The sequence below is a fragment of the Pleuronectes platessa genome, chromosome 12, assembly GCF_947347685.1.
Source record: "Pleuronectes platessa chromosome 12, fPlePla1.1, whole genome shotgun sequence".
NCBI lineage: Eukaryota > Metazoa > Chordata > Actinopteri > Pleuronectiformes > Pleuronectidae > Pleuronectes > Pleuronectes platessa.
The window spans coordinates 8323701-8343323 of record NC_070637.1 but is presented as its reverse complement, the minus strand read 5'-3'; the positions used below and the strand labels follow the sequence as shown (position 1 = coordinate 8343323).

The 19623-nt window shown below is 40.4% G+C and overlaps 2 protein-coding genes across 2 annotated transcripts; both read right to left on the bottom strand.

The window, feature by feature from the left end:
- Window positions 1-212: 212 nt before the first annotated feature.
- On the bottom strand, window positions 213-10766 carry tm9sf3 (transmembrane 9 superfamily member 3). Its single transcript, XM_053436025.1, has 15 exons — window positions 10585-10766; window positions 9432-9627; window positions 9169-9291; window positions 7242-7402; window positions 7054-7131; window positions 6607-6738; window positions 6261-6427; window positions 5308-5402; window positions 5065-5195; window positions 4189-4328; window positions 3430-3498; window positions 3202-3348; window positions 2795-2878; window positions 2521-2597; window positions 213-1840 (listed from the first exon to the last, which is right to left on the bottom strand). The coding sequence occupies exons 1-15, from the start codon at window positions 10675-10677 to the stop codon at window positions 1773-1775; spliced, it is 1761 nt and encodes a 586-aa protein (XP_053292000.1). The 5' UTR covers window positions 10678-10766; the 3' UTR covers window positions 213-1772.
- A 1107-nt stretch (window positions 10767-11873) lies between these two features.
- Window positions 11874-19194, bottom strand: si:ch211-117n7.7 (Monoacylglycerol lipase ABHD12-like). Its single transcript, XM_053436749.1, has 13 exons — window positions 18952-19194; window positions 16064-16176; window positions 15855-15960; window positions 15601-15720; window positions 15418-15448; window positions 15267-15312; window positions 14856-14985; window positions 13510-13547; window positions 13341-13420; window positions 13159-13241; window positions 12965-13043; window positions 12706-12827; window positions 11874-12603 (listed from the first exon to the last, which is right to left on the bottom strand). The coding sequence occupies exons 1-13, from the start codon at window positions 19035-19037 to the stop codon at window positions 12582-12584; spliced, it is 1056 nt and encodes a 351-aa protein (XP_053292724.1). The 5' UTR covers window positions 19038-19194; the 3' UTR covers window positions 11874-12581.
- Between the last annotated feature and the right edge of the window lie 429 nt (window positions 19195-19623).

Here is a 19623-nt window from a genome sequence, read left to right as displayed (position 1 = left end):
AAAAGTTTCCTGAAACCTCAGTTTTATTCATGGTTCTTATTTTCCTGACTGATGAAGATAATCACCTGAGCTTCCCCATGAGACGCTACAGAAAACGCACTGAACTGCAGCACTGTGTGTACCAGTGATAATAACACACCTCTACTGTGTGCATGAGCTTATCTAATAAACCTGCTCAATATTTACCCTCAGAATCCAAACCACACTTAATAACCCCTGTACATAAACATGTTTATTTTCTCTTTTTACAGCAAGTTAATATGCAGGTTCAAAATGTCTAATCAGACATCGGTACACAACATGAGGTGCCAAAGTCAACTTCAGTGGGGGAGAACTGGAAGTTAGAAAAAAAAAAGGCATTGCCCCTTCTCATACAAGTAGGGAACATACTGTATTTACACAAAATGGAAAAGAAGCAGTTGAAACACTCAGCAGCACTGTGTGTGTGGCTATGAAAACATCTAGTTTTTAAGTGTACATAAACTTCACTTTGTACAGTATGTTTGTGGAAACAAGGCAACTGCCTCATTCCGTTTTGACATTCACAATGATGCTTCAGGTTGGGCAACAAAAGGGACATGACGGGACGATGGCTTACCCAATGTGTGGAGCCTGTTTAAAGCTTTAAATAATAAACATGAAATCAAAAGAAGAAGTGTCCACAAGCGAGTCTAGAGCTCGTCAAAATGTACCTTTACACTTTGAGAGGATGCTCATGATCAGAGAGAGAGAAACAAACCGAAGCCGACAGCGCTGACTGAAATGAAAATCTGATGATCCAATGGCTCGGTTAAAACTTCATGCAATTTCAGGCAAGATGTAACGGCGCCACCAGCCCCACCCCAAGCACCAAACGGAAACAAAATGATTCTTAAAAAAAAACAACCCTGTAGTAAATCTGTACAACGAAAATACATTTGGGATCTACATCTAAAGGTACATTTTTAAGGTTATATACACTCCCCCCCCATCCATATATTATCTTTACAAGTAGACTTCATTCAAACCCAAACATTAAGAAAACAAGACTAAACGGGGAAATGGGATCACATCAAACATCCATTTAAAAAAGAAATCTGGTCTTATTTACTGTACCTCAACCATGGATCAGTCCCTCTGCTCTCGTCTGTACAGTAAACTACAGCAGGACTAAAATCATCGACTGGATGGACTGCTACTGTAACAGGGAATTAAGAATCAGCAAAAATGGGGGGAATGATTCTCAAGTGTCGACAGGGTTCTCTTTCATTTTGCAGTGGAAGTAGGTCTGAACAAACGACTGCACTGTGTAGTAATGATAATTCGAGTGACTGCAAGAATACAAAATAGAAATCAAGTCAGAACACGGGCACCCACCCAACTCTCTAATATCCCGACACACAGAACGAAAGGCTTTCCATTCACTTGGGCCTCTTCACTGAAGAGAGCTTCACTATTCCATCGATAAACATTTATGTTCTCTGGTCTCAGGTGGGACTGGGTTTTTAAAGAGAAGCCATGTCAGCCTTAAACATTTGCCCCAACGTTTGTTTGAACTCAACTGATGGAAACAAAACCTGGTGTTTTGATATTTCCGCCTCAGGTTTGCTCTTGTTCGCTTCGAGTTTGCGGGCGTGGAAAATCATTCAAGAAAAGAAGGAAAAATTAAAAAACTACATTGTACGAGGTGAGATTCTCACAATCTCTCGGCAAGAAAGAAAAGTAATAAAGGATGACTTGTGCCCGCCGTCGTAGGCAAATCCATTAATATCCCTGTGTTGCTTCCACGCCCCTTAGTCGATTTTCACATTTGTGTAGATCTTCCTCACAAAGGCACTTGTTCCCACGTATCCAACGGCACCTGCAACAGAAATGTGGTCAGTGAGTTTCTTTTAGGAGGGACTGACAACTCATGGTCACTCTGCGGCTAAATCCATCACGGGACAGGAGAGGTGAGCGGTGAAATGTACAGACTGAGCAGCCAGATCTCCTACAGACCCTGAAGGCAGCATGTCGTAGCTCCCGCAGACAAGAGATCGCGCCACCAAAGGTGTTTTACAAAGATACACGAGTGACAGCTATGGCTTATCATTCTTCAAGATAAAGAAGGAGTGTGACATGAAGTTTAAAGCCCTTTAGATACAACATGACAGCCACACTGCTGCTCTTTGTAACACATTGTTTTCGATGGCCTGTGCCGTGCACAAACGCATGCTGTTCTAATAGAACTAGAGATGTTCTGATACCGATACAACATCTGAAATGCCTCCAATGCTGCTGGAAATGTCAGGTCGGGCATCTGCAAGTACGCAAATACAAAATATTCAAGAGCCTCTTAGTATTTAACCTCTCAGATTATTACTCTGCCTTTCTACATTATTCTATCATAAAGAGAAATCTGACAGAATAAGATTTTGCAGTAAACTCCATGAGTTTTGTAATGCAACAGACTGATCACAAGAATTGGCAAAATTATGTGACTATTATTCCTCTGTGGAGTTTCTGTGGTTCAGGGCAGTATTTAGTCAAACCAGTACTCACCACACATGATTCCTAGAGAAGTACTGAACACGGCCATGTAACCGAAGTAGAAGGATGTCTGGAACAGCCCGTACATCCTGGAATACATCAGCAGAGCATTTAAACAACATGAAAGAAAGAAGTGTCTTAAAAAATATTTTAGCCTGTAATCAGGTTATTTAACAAAGTTATATCTGAAGATTCACAGTCATCCAGGTCATGATATACCCAAGTGCTTAAAAACAGGTCAACTGGACTTAACAGAGTCATGTGATTGCGAAATACTGATACTCACTTAGTTTTGAAGAAATAGTAGTAAAAGGAATACATGTAAACATAAACAGCAGTGGATGCAGCCGAGAGGAAACTTGTCCATTGCCTGGAAATGAGGGGAAAGCAAAAAGCTATGGTTAGTTAAAGTGTTATTTTAATCAGTGACCCAATTCACCTTTTCACTCTTTGTTGCAGCTGTCAAGGAGGTTATGTTTTCACCCCGTTTGTTAGTTTTTTTGTTCGGTAATTATTCTCAGCTCATGATATGGGACTAAACTGAAAAAGATTATCTCTTGGAATTAAACTTGTAGAATCATTTTTAGGAAGTAAAAAAGTTGATGATGTGATGATACATTAACTGCATGGCTCATAGTTACATCTATAGGGGACATGTCCTCATTGCATTAGGCAAAATACCAAAACACTCACCATCTGTAATCCTCAGCGTTGAGCAAGAAGTACGTGCAAACGATGGTGACACACACAGTCACAATGCAGAGGATGACCAGGACCAGCATCATGAAGCCGTACACGTAGTAGATTTTGTAGGCCCAGAAAGACGTGAAGATGAAGTACCTGAAGAATGAGGACAGTCACCAAAGCTGCGAAGATCAGCTAACAACATATACAGCCGCCGGTATCACTGCAAAAACTTACATTTCAATGAAAATGGAGCCGAAAGGAAGGATTCCTCCGAGGCAGACGATGACAGAGGGCTCCATGAACCTGATCACAGGATCAAATATGAGTGTTTACGTCAGACCCCCCGGCTCCGGGGCGTAGGGATACATGACTTATTGTTTTTTTAGAAGCAAAAAAGAAAAGGTAGCCACAGATTGGAAATTCAAGCACAGTCTGACAGTGGCCCTGAGTCACATCTAACATTTCCTGTTGGCAGCAGACTCCAGTGCCAGGCAGAGGTTTGTAAATGTTAATCTGCTCGCAGCGTATTGCTTTGCTGTTTTTCATTATCCAGAGAGTTTGTGCACACAGCAAAACCACATTCTGCTTCTGAGCTGACATCAAACACTTGAACACAGGCCCTACAACACTTTGGATTCATTTCATGCATTAAGAACAGCCCACTCGCTGCTCACTGATCATTCATTACACTTCCCCCTGCAACAAGAAATAAAGCATATTCCCCGGTGCTTGAAAGCACACTGGAGAATAACTACGTGATGTGATTTAGATATTCTGATGTTATTGTTTATGCAGTTTATTTTGTTTAGTGTTGTTGCATATCATTGAAAATCTTTGGGCTTGTATCATTTTTACGAATTTTAAAGAGTAAACGGATGTATTTCTTTGTGTACAATGTTAACGTACCATGATAATATTAACTGTCTCCAGCACGTTGCTACAGTTTTCTGTAATGTAGAGTGAATAGACCCTGGTAAGTTGGGCAACACCTACCATTTCTTCTCTGGGATGGGTCTCGGCACAGCGTTCACTCGGCAGGGGAAGTTTGGCTGCCCTGACAGATTCCGCCCCAAAATTGTTCCCACGAGGTTCAGCGGCAGGATGACGAAGAAGCAGATACAGCAAACAGCAACCTGTGGGACAAACGACCAAAATGCATTAATAGTCAATTGGGTTGTCTGTGTTTACTGGAAACATCCAGTGTTTTCAGATCATCCTTTTTATCTTGACTGTTCCTTAATGTTTTTTTTATCAATTCAATAACATTTAATGAACAGTTGAAACTGTTTTTTAAAGAATCTGATGGATCTCCTCGTTCCCAGATTTTTATCATTAATGCTCAAAGTCTGATACAAAAAAACCAATGCTCACTAATACAGAAGAAATGAAAACACAGACAGACTCATGGCTGTTGTCAGAGGATTTTTGGGTTCAGCCAGAACAAATTAAAACTGCTGCCGAATCTGTCCAGATCTGTTAAACTGGCGAGTTTTGGCTGGTACAGTTGGAATAAAGCTTCTTCATGGTAAGAGTGTGGTGTCGAGCCAACAAACAGCTGTTTGTAATTAGCAGTTTGGGCGTGAGTCAGGACATTTTTAATGAAGAGTGTGTGTATATGTGTGAGTGAGTGAGTGAGTGTGTATGAGTTCTGTAGGAAAAAAAGTTTCGAATCTTTCAGAAATAAAAATTCTGCTCCGAAGTGATGAAGCATAAGTCATGAAAAGGAGTTTTATGTGACCTGTTTATAAATGCATTTTTAAACTAATACGAAGAATAAGACTTTATCACACACACATAAACTGGGAACATTTGACGATGTTGTTTATAACTCTGTGGTTTTTAGGGAAGTGTTTGCTGTGTCAGACCCACCATGGTGCCGAATGGGATGGCTCTGGAGGCGTGGTAGTACATAGCGATGAAGTTGATGAAGAAGGCAGTCCCACACACCATCGCTGGGATCAAGAAGGCTCCAATGAACATTTGTTTTATCCATCTTCGGCCTGTGTTGTTGAAACAAATCAAAAAGTGTCAGAAATAAAGTCTTAACAAATAAATAAATCCAGCAGTCCATGTCCAGTAAATAGTCAGAGAGAATATGATGCGTTGTCTCACCTCCTTGTTTTGCATATAAACTTCCCCCAAAGTAGCCATTGACAGGGGAGGTGGCAGCATAAACAAAAATGGCTGTGCTCAGCATGGATCCTCTCCTGTGGAGAAAAAATATGGAACGAGTCAGGTCACTGTCTGGACTTTATTATCTCAGCCAAAGAGGTTTTGTTTTTCATGGCAATTTGTTTATTTGTCTGTCAGCAGGATCACTCTTAAACTACTGAGCTGAATTCTTTGAGACTTGTGGACTAGGTTTTTCATTTTTTTCTTTTTTATGTCCACAATAGCGTAGATAAGGTTTACATTTGGGAGCAGATGGTGGATCCAGGATTAATTTCTCAATTTCTTTAATATGACAAGTGAGGGCGTTAGCCTTCGCTGAGGTGTGTGCTCTCCTACTGGCCTAGTTCAGAATATAGGATTTAATATTTCACGTCTTTTGCCCAACTCACATCTTATTTAATATTTACAAACTTAGATTTAAATACAGAGCTTGATTTTTTTACTGATATAACCCAAAGGAAAACCCACATGCACACAGAGTTAGATTATGCAATCACTTGTTGGCTTCATTAAAAACATTTAATGAAAACACCTTTCCTCCAAAGACCCATCAATTCTGTGGTTTTTCCATTTGTTGAGAAATAACATGTTTTAACTCTTTCACATTTTTAACTATACATTTACATAAGATTCACTTTTATTAACCTGAAACTTGAATCCTCTTGAATGTGATTATCAATAATTTAGGTTTTGCTTTAGGCAATTTCACACAACAGATTACTCAATGAAAGGGAAAAAACTCAGTGAGTCTTTCCCTGATGGATTACATTTTTTTTTTTCAGCCAAATTATGAGCTCTTGGCCAAAACAGTAATTTAGGGGTGATAAAATATCAGACCTCACCTCAAAACTATAACTAAATAAGAATTCAGCAGTGAGCTGCCAGTGACTCACTCTGTGTACAGATCCTCAACCATAGCGACGATGATGACGATGAGGGAGACAGAGAAGATCTGGCAGCCAGAGCCAATGAGTGAAGAGAAGATCAGTGGGTGGCTTGATGGCCGAAACACGTCCCCATGTACCTGTTTCCACCCGTATTCATCTCCCAGGTCCCTATCCTGTTGGTGCACAGTGACAGAATGAGATGATGAGGAGAGACGAAGATCAAATGAAGGACAAAACACAATATTTATGAAAACCCAGAGAAAAATAATAAAATAATAAAATTAACATAAATTTCATTATAATTCTCCGTTTATGAACTAACTGTGAGCTCACAAGCAAACTGAAAACTTACCATGTCATCCATTTCCTCCTCTTTACTGTATCTGGCATAATCCTTTCTTAGTGTTCTCATCAGAATCATGGACACAAGACCCACCAGGAAAATGACCATCATGAAGGAGTTGAAGATGGAAAACCAGTGAATCTGAAAAACCAACAACAGAAATTGTATGAATGAATAATAAAAAGTCTGAACAGGATAAAGCTTTCTCAGACTCTAGCAGCAGATGGATTCCAAAATTCAGCCTCTCAAATTTCCTTTTAGAGAAACCAGCTGGATCCCTGCCACGCTGGCAGCAACAGTTTAAGAGTCAGCCAAAAGTTACCAGGTTGGTCAGTTACATCGCACCTAGTGTGAAACAAGCTCAACTCATACTCCCTGTAAGGGAACACACTGTGTGCTGTTACAACATGTCAGGGATGTTCCTGACTGGTATGATAAACATGATAGTCAACTCACCCTGTGCTGGAAGAAGGATGGGTCCAGGTACTTGTCGAATCTGTCTTCAAATTTCACATCTGACTTCTTCCACTTCACCTGTGATGAGAAAGATGTATTAAGACTTACATGTTCTCATTCTACTCTTTTCAAAGACATTAAAAACGTACTATGAGCTTTAGCTGATAAAGGGATCATTCTGAACTCACAGAATAAGACATTCCGATCCGTGTGTTTGGCACGAGCCGGACTTTCCCCTCGCTGGTCAGATTTACATCAACAATTCGGTTGCCATTGTAGCCGATCTCCAGTTTCTTGTACGTCCACAGATAATGATCCTCTCCGTTTTCATCTGCCTCACCAACAATCCCTATAAAGAAGTTGATATGCATTGGATTTAAGATCTCGTCTTGTAGATAGACCTTCAGTTTAATAAAATAAATAATCAGGAATTGGAAAGGCCAAATAAAGGTCACATGCTACACTGCTTGTTAACTTCTCCCACAGCATCATGATTATAAATCTCAAGGGGTTAAAAAAATGTATGAGAATGTTCCATAATACACTAGTTTTGCTTCTCCTACAGTACATCATACCACATCATACTGTGGCATTGTTAGGGTAAAATACCAGGTAAAGCATTTGATGCGATACATTCTAAGTTGGCTGTCTATTACACAGACAGTAAGGGGGCCTTCCCAGCTTCCTTTTTTGACTCTGAGCCTTTTGACTTTTCAGTTCAGTCTGAACCAAAATAACAGGTGTGACAGGTGCCTCAGATCAAAGTCCAGACATGGTTCAGTTAATAAATAGTGTGGATTTTTGGTTGTGGATAAGTTGGATCAATTGCAGGAAATTGAGATAGCATTAAACAATAGAAGAATAAATTCTCTGCAGTCTTTACCTATTAATGTTGAGGACTTTCATTTTGCTGGTAGTAATACAATAACAATATTGTAGTTCATTCATTTTCTCATTTTCTCGTTTTTTTAAAAACAATACAGAATTTTACAACATTCAAAAATTTGACACATGCCCATCAATCTCAACTAGGTTGAGGTAGACGCTATGATGACAGGATGTACGTATATTATACAATATTCTTAAGTCCACTCCCTTAATTGCAATGTGAAAACAACACAAACCAGATCATTTGCAACAAAGACATGAACAATGGTATGGACCGTGGTCCACACTCTCAGGTGTGACAAGGCCTAAATGTAACAGCCCTGAAAAAAATCCCACTTCCCTTAAGGTCACACTGTTCTGATTTTATTGAAATTTCTCTGGAGAGCCGTTGTGTCCACTTTATGGTCATTCTGGAAGTTGCAGTTGGTGTTCTTTGGCTTTACATGGTAACAACCTGTTTCTATTATTTTGTCCAGCCGACCATTATCAGTGAGGGCAGTGTATATATGAGAGCACATCTATAAGTGTAGTTTAACATAAATTACATCCTCCATGATTATCATACAAGTTTTCTTTAGTTCATGTTTCTACGTTAATTAACCTCACATGTGATCGGAGGCTGATTTAACAAACTGTTGTGATAAGTGCTTTAAGTGTGCTGAGGCTATAAACTGAGTGAGTTAAGATTTGCTCCAGGTTTGCTGTGAATAAGCACAGCTACCCAGGCCAATGTGCCAACCATGAACCGACCTGGTTCCTTTTCCACGCTGGCAAACCGGACATGAGGTCAAAGTCTGTACTCTTTGAGTATACAACAATGTGTGAACAAATGTCAGGGACCCCACCCACAACCTACGACATCAGATTACACAGTTGTGTTTGAGCGGCTGTGGGAGTGTCACTGTAGTCCAACCTGCTACCACACTGACAGCTTGTGAGTGAAAGCTCTAAGAAGAGTCTAATGACAATGACTCATTTATATCCTCCTTAGTATAGAACAACAGTTGAGCTCTTCACGGTCAGGTCTGGCATCTGAAGCTCTTTCCTACCTGTGAACGTGCCAGTACCAAACCCTTTGTAATTAGCTAAACCGTTAATAAGCAAAGAAGTATCTCAGACAGAATGGAAGATACAGCCAGGAAATATGACTATACAACTTAAAATCACAGAGCAACTCAACACAAGCATGCAGTCATTATTTGGCCATTTCTTTAGAGCATCTCTTACCCCAGATGGGCAGGTCATCTATGTACATTTGGTACCAGTAGTGATTCTTTATGGCATAGACAAAGGCATCCCGTTTGGCTTTATCCAGGTCGATCTCACAGTACGTCGTCTGCATGACTTCATCTACACGGATCAAAAACACAACATAGTCTCTGTTAGAAATGTCTAAATGACGTGTGGACTAGAAGACTGGCCCTAAAAACATCCCACTCATCACTTTGCGTGAACTCAGCAGGTGAGAGCCGGTGAAAGAGCGGAGTTACCTTTGAACTTGATGTCGAGGCCGCTGAATTCCAGCTCCACTCCCTGCAGAGCCTCTCCGAGCGTCTCATGGTAGTGACTGATGGTCTTTTTGTTGCCCGCGCAGAAGGGCAAAGAGAAGTACTTGTACGTCTCCTGTCGGTTGTGGTAAGGCCCCACTGTGTTCATCCACAAAACCACCTCCTCCTTATCCACGTACTGCAACATTTAAAACACAAGGGCTCTTAGTTTGTATGCAGGAATGCTACACCAGCTCTGCTCGTCCTGCTGGTTTCCCTCTGCAGCCAGGTTGATATTACACTGTGAAACATCTTGACTTTACTCAGCACATAATCACACTCCTATTAATGACAACATTGGGTTTTCATACTTTTAAAGAATACTTCTTAATAGTAAAATTATAATCACATTATCTCTCATACTGATGAGTAGGAGGAAGCTATCTCATTCAAATGTATGCAAACACATAGCATGTCTGTCATAGTTTAACACTATGATAAGCGATGCACTTTACAAACGGAGGACTTCACATGATCAGTTTTAGCTAATTAAACACGAGTCAGCTTTAAACCACAGTGTCACACGGCTTATTAGCCTGTTATCTAGTTAATAACTGAGGAAAGTGAGGAGACACCGACAGGCCCTGACGCTGTGAAACCGCTGTTCCTGCTTCCAGTCAAACGTTAGCTGTTAAAAAACACAACAGTAGCAGACATGGCTTCAGGGAAATCGTCTAGAGAGACTCTCACAAGATTACAAGGCTCAAGTCTTCTTTATGTTAGTGGTTTTTTACTTTGTTTAGCAACTAACCAACGCTAACGAGTTTAACTTCAGTGCAGTTTCGGCCGGTGCTCGAGGAAAGCTTGAGTGGAGACCGTGCTAACCAGCTAGCAGGCAGAGGCTAGCCATAAGCACATAGGCCGATAAGTGGAGACAAGTTAGCGATCTAACTGAGTGTCTGTGTAGGAGAGCTAACCAGGAGTAGATAAATAACCCGACGGGCTAAAGCTAACACTATGTCATGTCTGTAAATCCCCCTCTGTGGCCAGCAGCTAGCCGTCGCAGCTACACTTAGCATCTTGCACAGAGCACAAACGTCCATTATTTTCAAGGCTCCCCCTTTTTTTCCAATCGGCCTCTCAGACGCTGTTTTACCGTGTGTTCGTGTTCATCTGCGTCCACCGTTAATAACGAGCCCACGATGGCGAGGAGCGCCGCCGCTGCCACCTTCCACCGGCAGGAACCCATCGTTATCGGAGAAAGTGTGCAGAAAGATCGGGGACGTTAGCTTCGCGGGGCTATCCCACCTTCTTCCTGGTTGTATGACAGAGGCGATTTTTTTTTTTTGGGGATGTTCTCGTACGCATATGGCGTAAGCGCTTCGCCACCGCTCAACGCACGCACGTCGGATTGGCCAAGTGGAGACACGTGGCTCAAAGCGTCCAATCAGCGCAGGTAGAGGTCCGAGCAGCGGTGAATAAAGAAACCGTGTCGGCGCAGCGTCCGCAACCTTCAGCCACGTCATCCGACTGCCTGGACCGGAGCTGGAGCTGTGACTGACGGATCTGCGGCAGGAAACGCGATCCCAGCCCCACGCAGCTCCATTCACCGCCTGCACCGTCTCCCGCGGCCTGCGCACTCCTCTGAACAACAGCCCACTTTTAAAACTAACACTTTAGTAGCATTTAAATGGCACCTACTTATAGCACTTTGTAGTTTTGCACTCTACAAATTGTACTTTCTTGATTCTTGTTGTTCTGGGTTTGTACCCTCATGGTTGACTGCACTTATTGTAATTCGCTTTGGATAAAAGTGTCAACTAAATGAAATGTAATGTAATGTAATATCACAACTTTCACACACTGACCCGTGGAGTTCTAAGTGTTCACAATATTATACTTCACTACATTGCATATTGCAATCTGACACTGTTCACTGTTTTGCATCTTGCATTTCACTTTTTACTTCACTTTTTATATCTTTTATCTATTATATATATTTTATTTAGATATATTTATGTCTGAATAAATGTTACTTTGTATAAATATTAGAAAAAGGGAGTAAATAAGAAGTAAATAGTGAGTAAATATATATTGTTTCTTTTTATTGCTTTTCTTATGTGTGTTGTATTTATTGTGTTTTTATGTTTTTATGTTTCTATGTTCATTGTATGCACCAATAACCAGAGCAAATTCCTTGTAGGTGCCAACCTACTTGGCAATAAATACTTTCTGATTCTGACCTAGTATATTCTGTGAGCTTTGCATTATCATGCTCCCCTGAGGATAACACATGAAACTTATACCAGAGTTGAATATTTAAAAGTCCAGTAATAGACAGGCTTTAAGAAACACTACATCTCGCACTACCAGTAACCTATAGAGGCTTCACTTTGCAACTCTATGATCAAGTTAGTTTAACTCATCAGAACCACAACGCCCAAGTTTAATAACATTTGGCCTGCGATTTTTATTTAACACAATGCTCAACCTAACACACAGGTAACATCTTCCTGAGCTTTAAAATGTTATTTAACAATTACAAAAATTGAGATACATACATGAAACTAGAATAGGACTCAGTGAAACATAAACCTCCGCCAAGGCTCAACAGTCCACGTATGAAACCAAGATCCATGACAGCAGTCAGAATACTAAGATTGTGTTTAGCTGATCCAGGTCAGGGGTCAGATGTTTTTTCGTTTTTTCTCCTTGTTTTATTCTGAAATGTTACTGATAAACATAGACATGTGAAGCCTTGGATTAATAAAGTGATTACCTAGTGTTATGGATTAACGTTATCACCACACAAACACACCCAGCAGAGGGCCCTTGCTGAGGAAATATCTTATCCTATTAATAATTCACAATCAAAGTATTGTTCATAGTTCTGTTAGGTCAGGCTGATTTATTATTGACTAATATAATAAAAAAAAACGGCAGTTAAGAATTGAATGCTTCCTAAGCAATTGCAACTTTAAAATTAAATTTACAGCAATTGAATCTGCTAAACAATTTTATTTGTATTCAACACAAACATTGTGGATCTTATATGTATACATATGCAGCAGTAAAGACAAATTAAAAATATTGAAATTAAATCATCTGGAATGTGGCGTGTTTTTTGGGGGGGTTTCCATCGTCTTGCCCTCATTACAACGACAGCACAAAGTTCCTGCAGAGGAACAGTGAAGACATGATGAGATACACATGTGGTGGAAATAAAACATCCCAGAATAAAACCACTTGAACCATTATCAGTGACATGTTTTCTCACTTAATGATGTCTGGCAGACGAGGGTCTCGGTACAAGCCGTTGTGAAGGTACCCCAGAGAACCTTCGAATGAGACTATCTTCACTTGCTCTGCATTCTGGGCACTCACTGCCACCTCGTACATCTGGGACAGAAAGGCAAATTAAGTTCAGTCCTCCGAAAACCAAAAAATTATCCCACAGAAGACACTTTTATCTGTTCCAGCTCTAATCACTGCCTCAGTTTCCATAGATGAAAATAAGCTATCTGTGCCAGAAGTACCTGCTGAGCAACCTGAATGGGAACTAGGTGATCGTCCTCTGAATGAAGGAAAAGTATTGGACTTTTCATTTTCTTCAAACTGCAGGATCACAAAGACAAATATTACTGGTATTAACAACATTATTTGTTAATCAGTGTTTGATATCATGCATCAGATCATATTTGTCATTAACCATGAGTTCATGAAAACTTACTTTTCTTCAGTAGGGAAAACAATCTTGTTTTGTGCCCATGGTTCCGGGAAAAAGTATCCAGCGCCTGGAATTTTCCAGTAATACTTCAAACAGGAAGAAATTGAACATGTCAGGTTTTTGTGTAATGCAGGGGCAGCGCCATGATATTTACAAATCTAATACCAAAAGTTAGATTTAGCTACCCAAGTAAATGGATGATCTGTAAGCGGCTCTCTAATAGAATTAAATGCACCCTCCAAGATGACACCGTCAAGAGCTGTACCTGAAAACAAGAAATCGTTGTCATTTTTAAATTTAGAAGTTAGTTCCACTTATTTATATTTGTCAAATTTCCCTGGTAACATAACTTACCTTGCTCAATCAGTTTTGCTGCAGTGTTGGTGCCCACACTGCACAGAGATGTGAAAAACAACAACCTCAGTTTCTACATTTTGTCTATAACTTCAACCATTAGCTCACTCCCGAGCAAACCTCCGCCAAGGACAAACAATCCTGCACAGGATTGTCCAGGTCTCAAAGTAGCTTAGAAAATTTAAAAAAGGGGGAAAATCCTGGATCTGTCCCTAAATCTGCATTTTCAAGTTAGGGTGGGAAATCAAGTTAGCAGTTTTTGCATCATCCTTCTCCAGACACAGGTAAAACCAACCAGAGAAAATTATTATTATTATCAATAATTCAAATACTTTCTTCTATAACTACTTCTGATGGGGGCAGGTTGATTTTAGCTGAAACCCGATTTCAGTTACTTTCATCTTGAATGTACGATGTATTTTACAGAGAATCGGTTGTTTGGTATGAAGTCAAATGTAATGATTTGCTAACCACATATATATATAGTCAGTTACAGTTTATACTATTTCTAGTAGTAACTGTACAATTCAAGATGGTGAGATTGTTCTGCAGTTTGTATCAAGATCCACCTGCTACATTGTGTTTGAGATTTGTTGTGTTTCTGTGTGTGACTGTCGTCAGTCCAAAATGGAGCGACACTTGCGAGGTAGTTCAGGCAGTGCTGCTCTAATCATGTGACATGCCTCATTTGCTACAATCCCCTATCATACACACCCTCCTAATGTGGAGGTATATTAAAGCTGAAAAGGTTTCCCATCTCTCCCTTTGCTTATCAATGCCTCTGCTTCCCTGCATCAGTATCGCTGCCTGTTGATTCAGCCCCTCCATCACCCAAGCAGCATCCATCTGTAGGCTCCGACAGAGGGTTTATATATTATATTCATATCCCCAGTCAGAGCCTTCAGGCCAAACTCTGACTATGTTTTTCTGCTGCAATAACTATTTGAAGCGTGAGTTGTCAAACTTAACTGGGTATGTGGTATAAACCGTTCAACCCCCTCTTGAACATGCTCCAATCATGAGCCACATTAGTTAAATAATTTAAGATACCCAATTGTATAACTAATCACTATTTTAGAGAAATCTTGGGATATTTGGTTCTTGTGCTGAATTTAAGTTTTCTGAAGGTTTGTGTTTTTTTATGGAGCTAGTTTCTTTATCTCTTCAGTCATTATGGCTCAGGCCAAATGCTACAGATTGAATCAGTTAGAAATGGATAACAAAAGTTATATTAAAGTGTAAACTTTGCAGTCTGTTACCCCAAGTTTTAAGTAAAAGTAACCAGAATAGTATACAGTGCACAAGCTCTACAGAAGTGTTTAGATTTTGAGTTGTTTCCATCTCACCCGGTGCCAAGAGAGTGTCCCCAGACGACAACCAGGCTGTTTCCACTGCGAGCTTTGACCCAGTTGTACAAGTAGAGGGCGTCAGTGGTCAGTCCGGCCTCAGTCGGCTCCCCAGTGGAGTCTCCAAACCCTGCAAGAGTTTCTCATGTCAGCTGCTGCTCACTGAAACATCACGCAGCTGCCTCGCTCTGCCACAAGGTGGCAGTCACTCAGAGGGGAACCTGCACTAGGGGCTGACCTTCAGTTGAACTAATGTCTGGTAGCTGTCTCACAACAAGCAGGTGATCAAGTTGCACAGTGACTCTACAGTGATCGTGAATATATTAAACCAATGTGACAAGCTTGTGTGGTACAATCAGTGAAAGAAACATAGAGATGGAAATCATGTTTAAAAGAAGACTCAGCACCAACCTCTGTAGTCAGGCACCAGTACATGGAAATCAAGTGCACTCAATATCTGTTGACATAAAAAGGCTTATTTATCATCATAATGGCTACTGAGACGTTACATTTTTTATTAGAGCGCCGTAAAAGCAATATGTTTGTGCTGTTGATCACTCACTTTTGCCACTCCCACCCGATGAGGGGCTACCCTGTTGGAATGATTCAGACACAACACAAGTGTTAATAAATTGGTGATGTTGGAGAAAAAAAAGGAAAAGAAAAAATATGTCCAGTGGTGTAGAACATCTTCTCTCTGCCTCTGCAGGAGCCAACTATAGGACAAATGCATTATTCATTATACCTTGCGCCCGTGTTCCCATGAAGATATATGAAAACTGGCCTTCCATCGCTTAAAGTGTTCTGGTACCACGCCAAGTCCTTCCCCCGTGCCTCCTTCCACCGACTCTCAGGGACAGTGTGCCTTGAACAGTTTGAAACCACAAATCGGTTCAGAGACATGACTGATAATTAGATCATTAAAAAACGGGTATTGTCCTTTTTGCCTTTTTACACCAATGCTCGAAAAAGAAACGGTCGAACTTGGCCTGTACTCACCATACGCCGAGGGAGATTCCCTCCTCTGATGTTAAGTACATGTTGATTGTGTGATTAAGGGAGAGATCTGCAGGTTGGCGGAGGTCATGGAAGAACGGTAGCCTGACTACAAAAAGGAGAAGAAGACAGGTGGGCTCCATTTCAGTGAGCAAGTGGAAGATTTACTGTACAGTGCTTGTTAGAGGCAGACAGGTTTTTTTTCCTCTTACCTCTGTGAGTGTAAACAAAGTGCTGAATTAAATCTGGGAGGCGAGGCAAGGCGGGCACCAGTATGAAGATGACAAGGAAGGCCAATAAGCTTCTTTTCAGCCACCATCGGGACCTGGACAGAGAGAGAGAGAGAGAGAGAGACTATAACCATCCAAGCTTTATCTTAAGGAGCCTCCAGGTGTCTCTGAGGCCCTTTTCACACCTGGTGATAACATCTGATATTTAATCACAAGTGGAACAGTGACCACTCACCACGGACCACATTCAGAGGTGGTCTGCTCCGATTCAAATTTTGTTGTATTGTAGTTTCATAACTAAGCCAAACAAGACCAGAACATATTGGTAAAGTGTCAATAAGTACAGATCACCATCTGTTCATTTAACAATAGTTATTAGTGATTATTTGACCTTGGCCAAGGAGGTTATGTTTTCACCCCTGTCCGTTGGTAGGTTCATTAGTGTCTTTGTTTTCAAGCATGATTACACAAAAACTACCGGACAGATTTCCATGAATCTTAATAATACATGGATAGAGACGCCTCTGATAGTATTTACAACAACAACTATTCCATCTTGTTATGAACGTATTATGGAATACCAACTATCAATCATGAATTTTGCATGTTTATATTTTGAGCATTTTTCCACCTATACATATTTATTACAATATCTACTATGGTATGTATATATTCTGTATTGCTGAAATCACAAGTCTGAGAAAGAGTTTGAAGCCTGCAAATATAAGGAGCTTTAGGTGTGTGTATTTTCTCTTTTTCAGACATTTTTATTGTTTATATTTTGTTGATCTGGTTGTGCATATTCCTTTTTTAAGGGTGGGGCATTTGTAATTAAATAACCCATTATATTTTGATGCAGATCTGCAAACGTGGCAGTTCCAGAAGGTTTTAATCACTTAATTTAACACTGTGTGATTAGGCTGTTTTTTATTTTTACATTTTCACCAATTTCTCAAAGAATAAAGTTATGTTTAGGGCACTGATATCTTTGAGTTTCTGAAATTTTCAGCAACTTGCTTGAATTTAAAGAGACTGTTTGGCCTTGGCCTCCTCAGATTGTCATTCCACATGATGATTTGAAATGCCCTCTTCAATATTAGATTGGCTCAAACTCTCTCATCAATACCAATCCAATCTGAAGTGCCAAGACACCAAATCATCACCAGGCAACATTACTAATCTTTAAATCCCAACTTTCTTCCTCAACCACTTTACATTTGAGCTCAGCTCAACCTCTGTTTCAGTTCAGCTGCAGAGGGGTGACTATGGGTGATTCAGGGATGGTGAGGTGCATCAATAAAGGGGAGAGGAGCTTCAGGGTGAAGAGAAGTTGTGAGCAGTGAAGAAATAATCACCTGTAGCTGCATCGAGGCAAAGCTAGAGAAAAAATTATCTCTAAATAGCAGCTGCCATTAAAGAGATGGTGAAACCGATGCAGCAGATATAGACCTCCATGAGGACGTACACTTACGCCCACTGGTATATACAGAGCTGCTCCGCACATGTCTCACCTTGCAAGATTAATATGGAAACATTAATATAGAAGAGAGTAATTGAATAATCTATTAAGGAGGGCAGGCGGTCGTTGGAGACAGGCCTGGACTCCCTGAAGCCAGTGACTGAGAAAAGAGGAAGCTATTCAGACTATTACCAATTAATGGACACTACATCCCACCCCCTACATTAACACTCTCATCAGCCAGAGGAGCCCCTTTAGTCCAAGACTGATTCCTCCACAAAGCTAGGAGGGAAACACAGAGAAGTAGGTTTGTTCCAGCAACCATCAGACTGTTGTCTCTTCTGTCCACAGTTACTCACTTTGATATTCAGATCTTTTTCTGAAGCTGGCAATGAGTTCCATGAATAAACACCTGCGGTGTGATGTTTTCTGGACAAGCTATTTTTATAGCGATGCACCAGAAATTCAGAATCCTTCACTTTCGCACATTGTGTTGTAAATTTAGTTTAACCCTTACACACATAACTTATTTAGATCTGACAGCAGTAAAGACACTCTTATTGTGATTCCCTTAGCCGGATATGTGATGACTTTTCCTAAAGTGACCCAAAATTCCCAGTAATCCAAATAAAACATTATACGTTTATATGAGATGGCACAATTGTGTGCATTGAAACTTTTCCCGATCAAATTTGCTACTCATCTCCTGAATTGGATTTTAGATTCACCAGAGTTGGTCAAATCAAGGAAAAGTTTTTTTTTTATTGGAATCTTGAAACTGTGGAACACTTGTTTTGATAGGAAGCTAGGGCTGGGTCACTTACTTTTAAATATACCTAAATAATAACTAAAAGTAAATGCTGAGTGTAGATTATTCCTTAATGCAATGGACTCCTCCAACATCATGTCTGGCTCTAAGTGAGGGGGCGCTTCTGAATCCATTTTAGATGTGTTGCTGCAGGACGCAGGGTCTAATATTATCTGCCTGCCATGATTGGATCAACTCCCCTTTTCTTATTGATAACTTTTAAACTTTTAACTTTAAATCAGAAATATCATGAATATGAAACACAATGCAGAGCAAAGACGTTGTGGTGTAGAAAGCACAGGTGATTGTCTGATATGTGTAATGGAGTAGAAGTATAAAGTACCTGAAAACAAATCAGAAGTACAGTTAAATGATAGATGCACTTAAAAGTATTTGGTAACATCTCACTAACCTGAGTTATTCTAGCTATAACTGTAAATAAGTCAGTCGGGGAAACATGATGTCAGACACTAAACTGCTGCAAACTTAAACCTTTAAACTGGATTCTCTTGTTTTGTTGAAATACAAACTAGTTAAAAAGCATTGATCCACAGTGACTGACATCAATGTAAATAGTTAGAGAGGTGATTCTAGTGAACTCACGGTGTCTCCTCCTTCCTCTGCTTAGTTCTCTGAGCTGCTGCAACTCCGGAAGTTGAAGGAGTCTGCTGAACCACTCGTCTCTTCATGGCGTCCCCTCGTCAGTCACACTGGTTATATATATGATAGATGTGTATACATGTGTATATATCTTCACTTCTCTCAGTTCTCTGACTGTTGATTAGTAGCGAACACAAGTTGGATCAAAGTTCACTTAAAACCCGAGGAAGGGGAGGAACCAGTGCTTGTTAAGGTAGCGCTGCTTTATATCATGTTATCACAAAGCACAATACATGTTGCACACGACGCCACCTTAAGGGCAGCACAGTACACTGTATACTGTTCCTAACCTTATCCCTGAGGTCAGCTACCTCAAGTAATGTGTCTCCATCGCCACCTGGCTGCTTGCTGCAGTACAGGTCAGAAATGCTTCCTCTTCCATGTTAGTGGAAGGAACATGGATCCCCCCCCCCCACACACACAAACACACCCGCACAAAAAAAAAATCTAAGCACAAGTCAAGTACATTCCAAATACCAAAAATGCTAATTGTATCACACTGGTGTTTGTTCAAGTGTTAATTGTTGCAGTATGTTTGGTTGTTATGAGTTATTTGATGATATAAGAAGTGCACATAACATCATCAGGGGTCGCACACATCCACAACACCGCCTC

Bases quoted from the DNA above. Each gene is read 5' to 3' on its own strand.
- tm9sf3 (XM_053436025.1), bottom strand. From the start codon at position 10,677: ATGGGTTCCTGCCGGTGGAAGGTGGCAGCGGCGGCGCTCCTCGCCATC. The intron at 7,403-9,168 runs GTAAGAGATGCT...ACTTCTTTATAG, and splicing joins AGATGACCTGCCCATCTGGG to GGATTGTTGGTGAGGCAGAT. The intron at 6,428-6,606 runs GTAAGTTTTCAG...GTGCACCAACAG, and splicing joins AGGAGGAAATGGATGACATG to GATAGGGACCTGGGAGATGA.
- si:ch211-117n7.7 (XM_053436749.1), bottom strand. From the start codon at position 19,037: ATGAAGAGACGAGTGGTTCAGCAGACTCCTTCAACTTCCGGAGTTGCA. The intron at 13,421-13,509 runs GTAAGTTATGTT...TCTTGTTTTCAG, and splicing joins AGCAAAACTGATTGAGCAAG to GTACAGCTCTTGACGGTGTC. The intron at 13,242-13,340 runs GTAGCTAAATCT...TCCTGTTTGAAG, and splicing joins CAGATCATCCATTTACTTGG to TATTACTGGAAAATTCCAGG.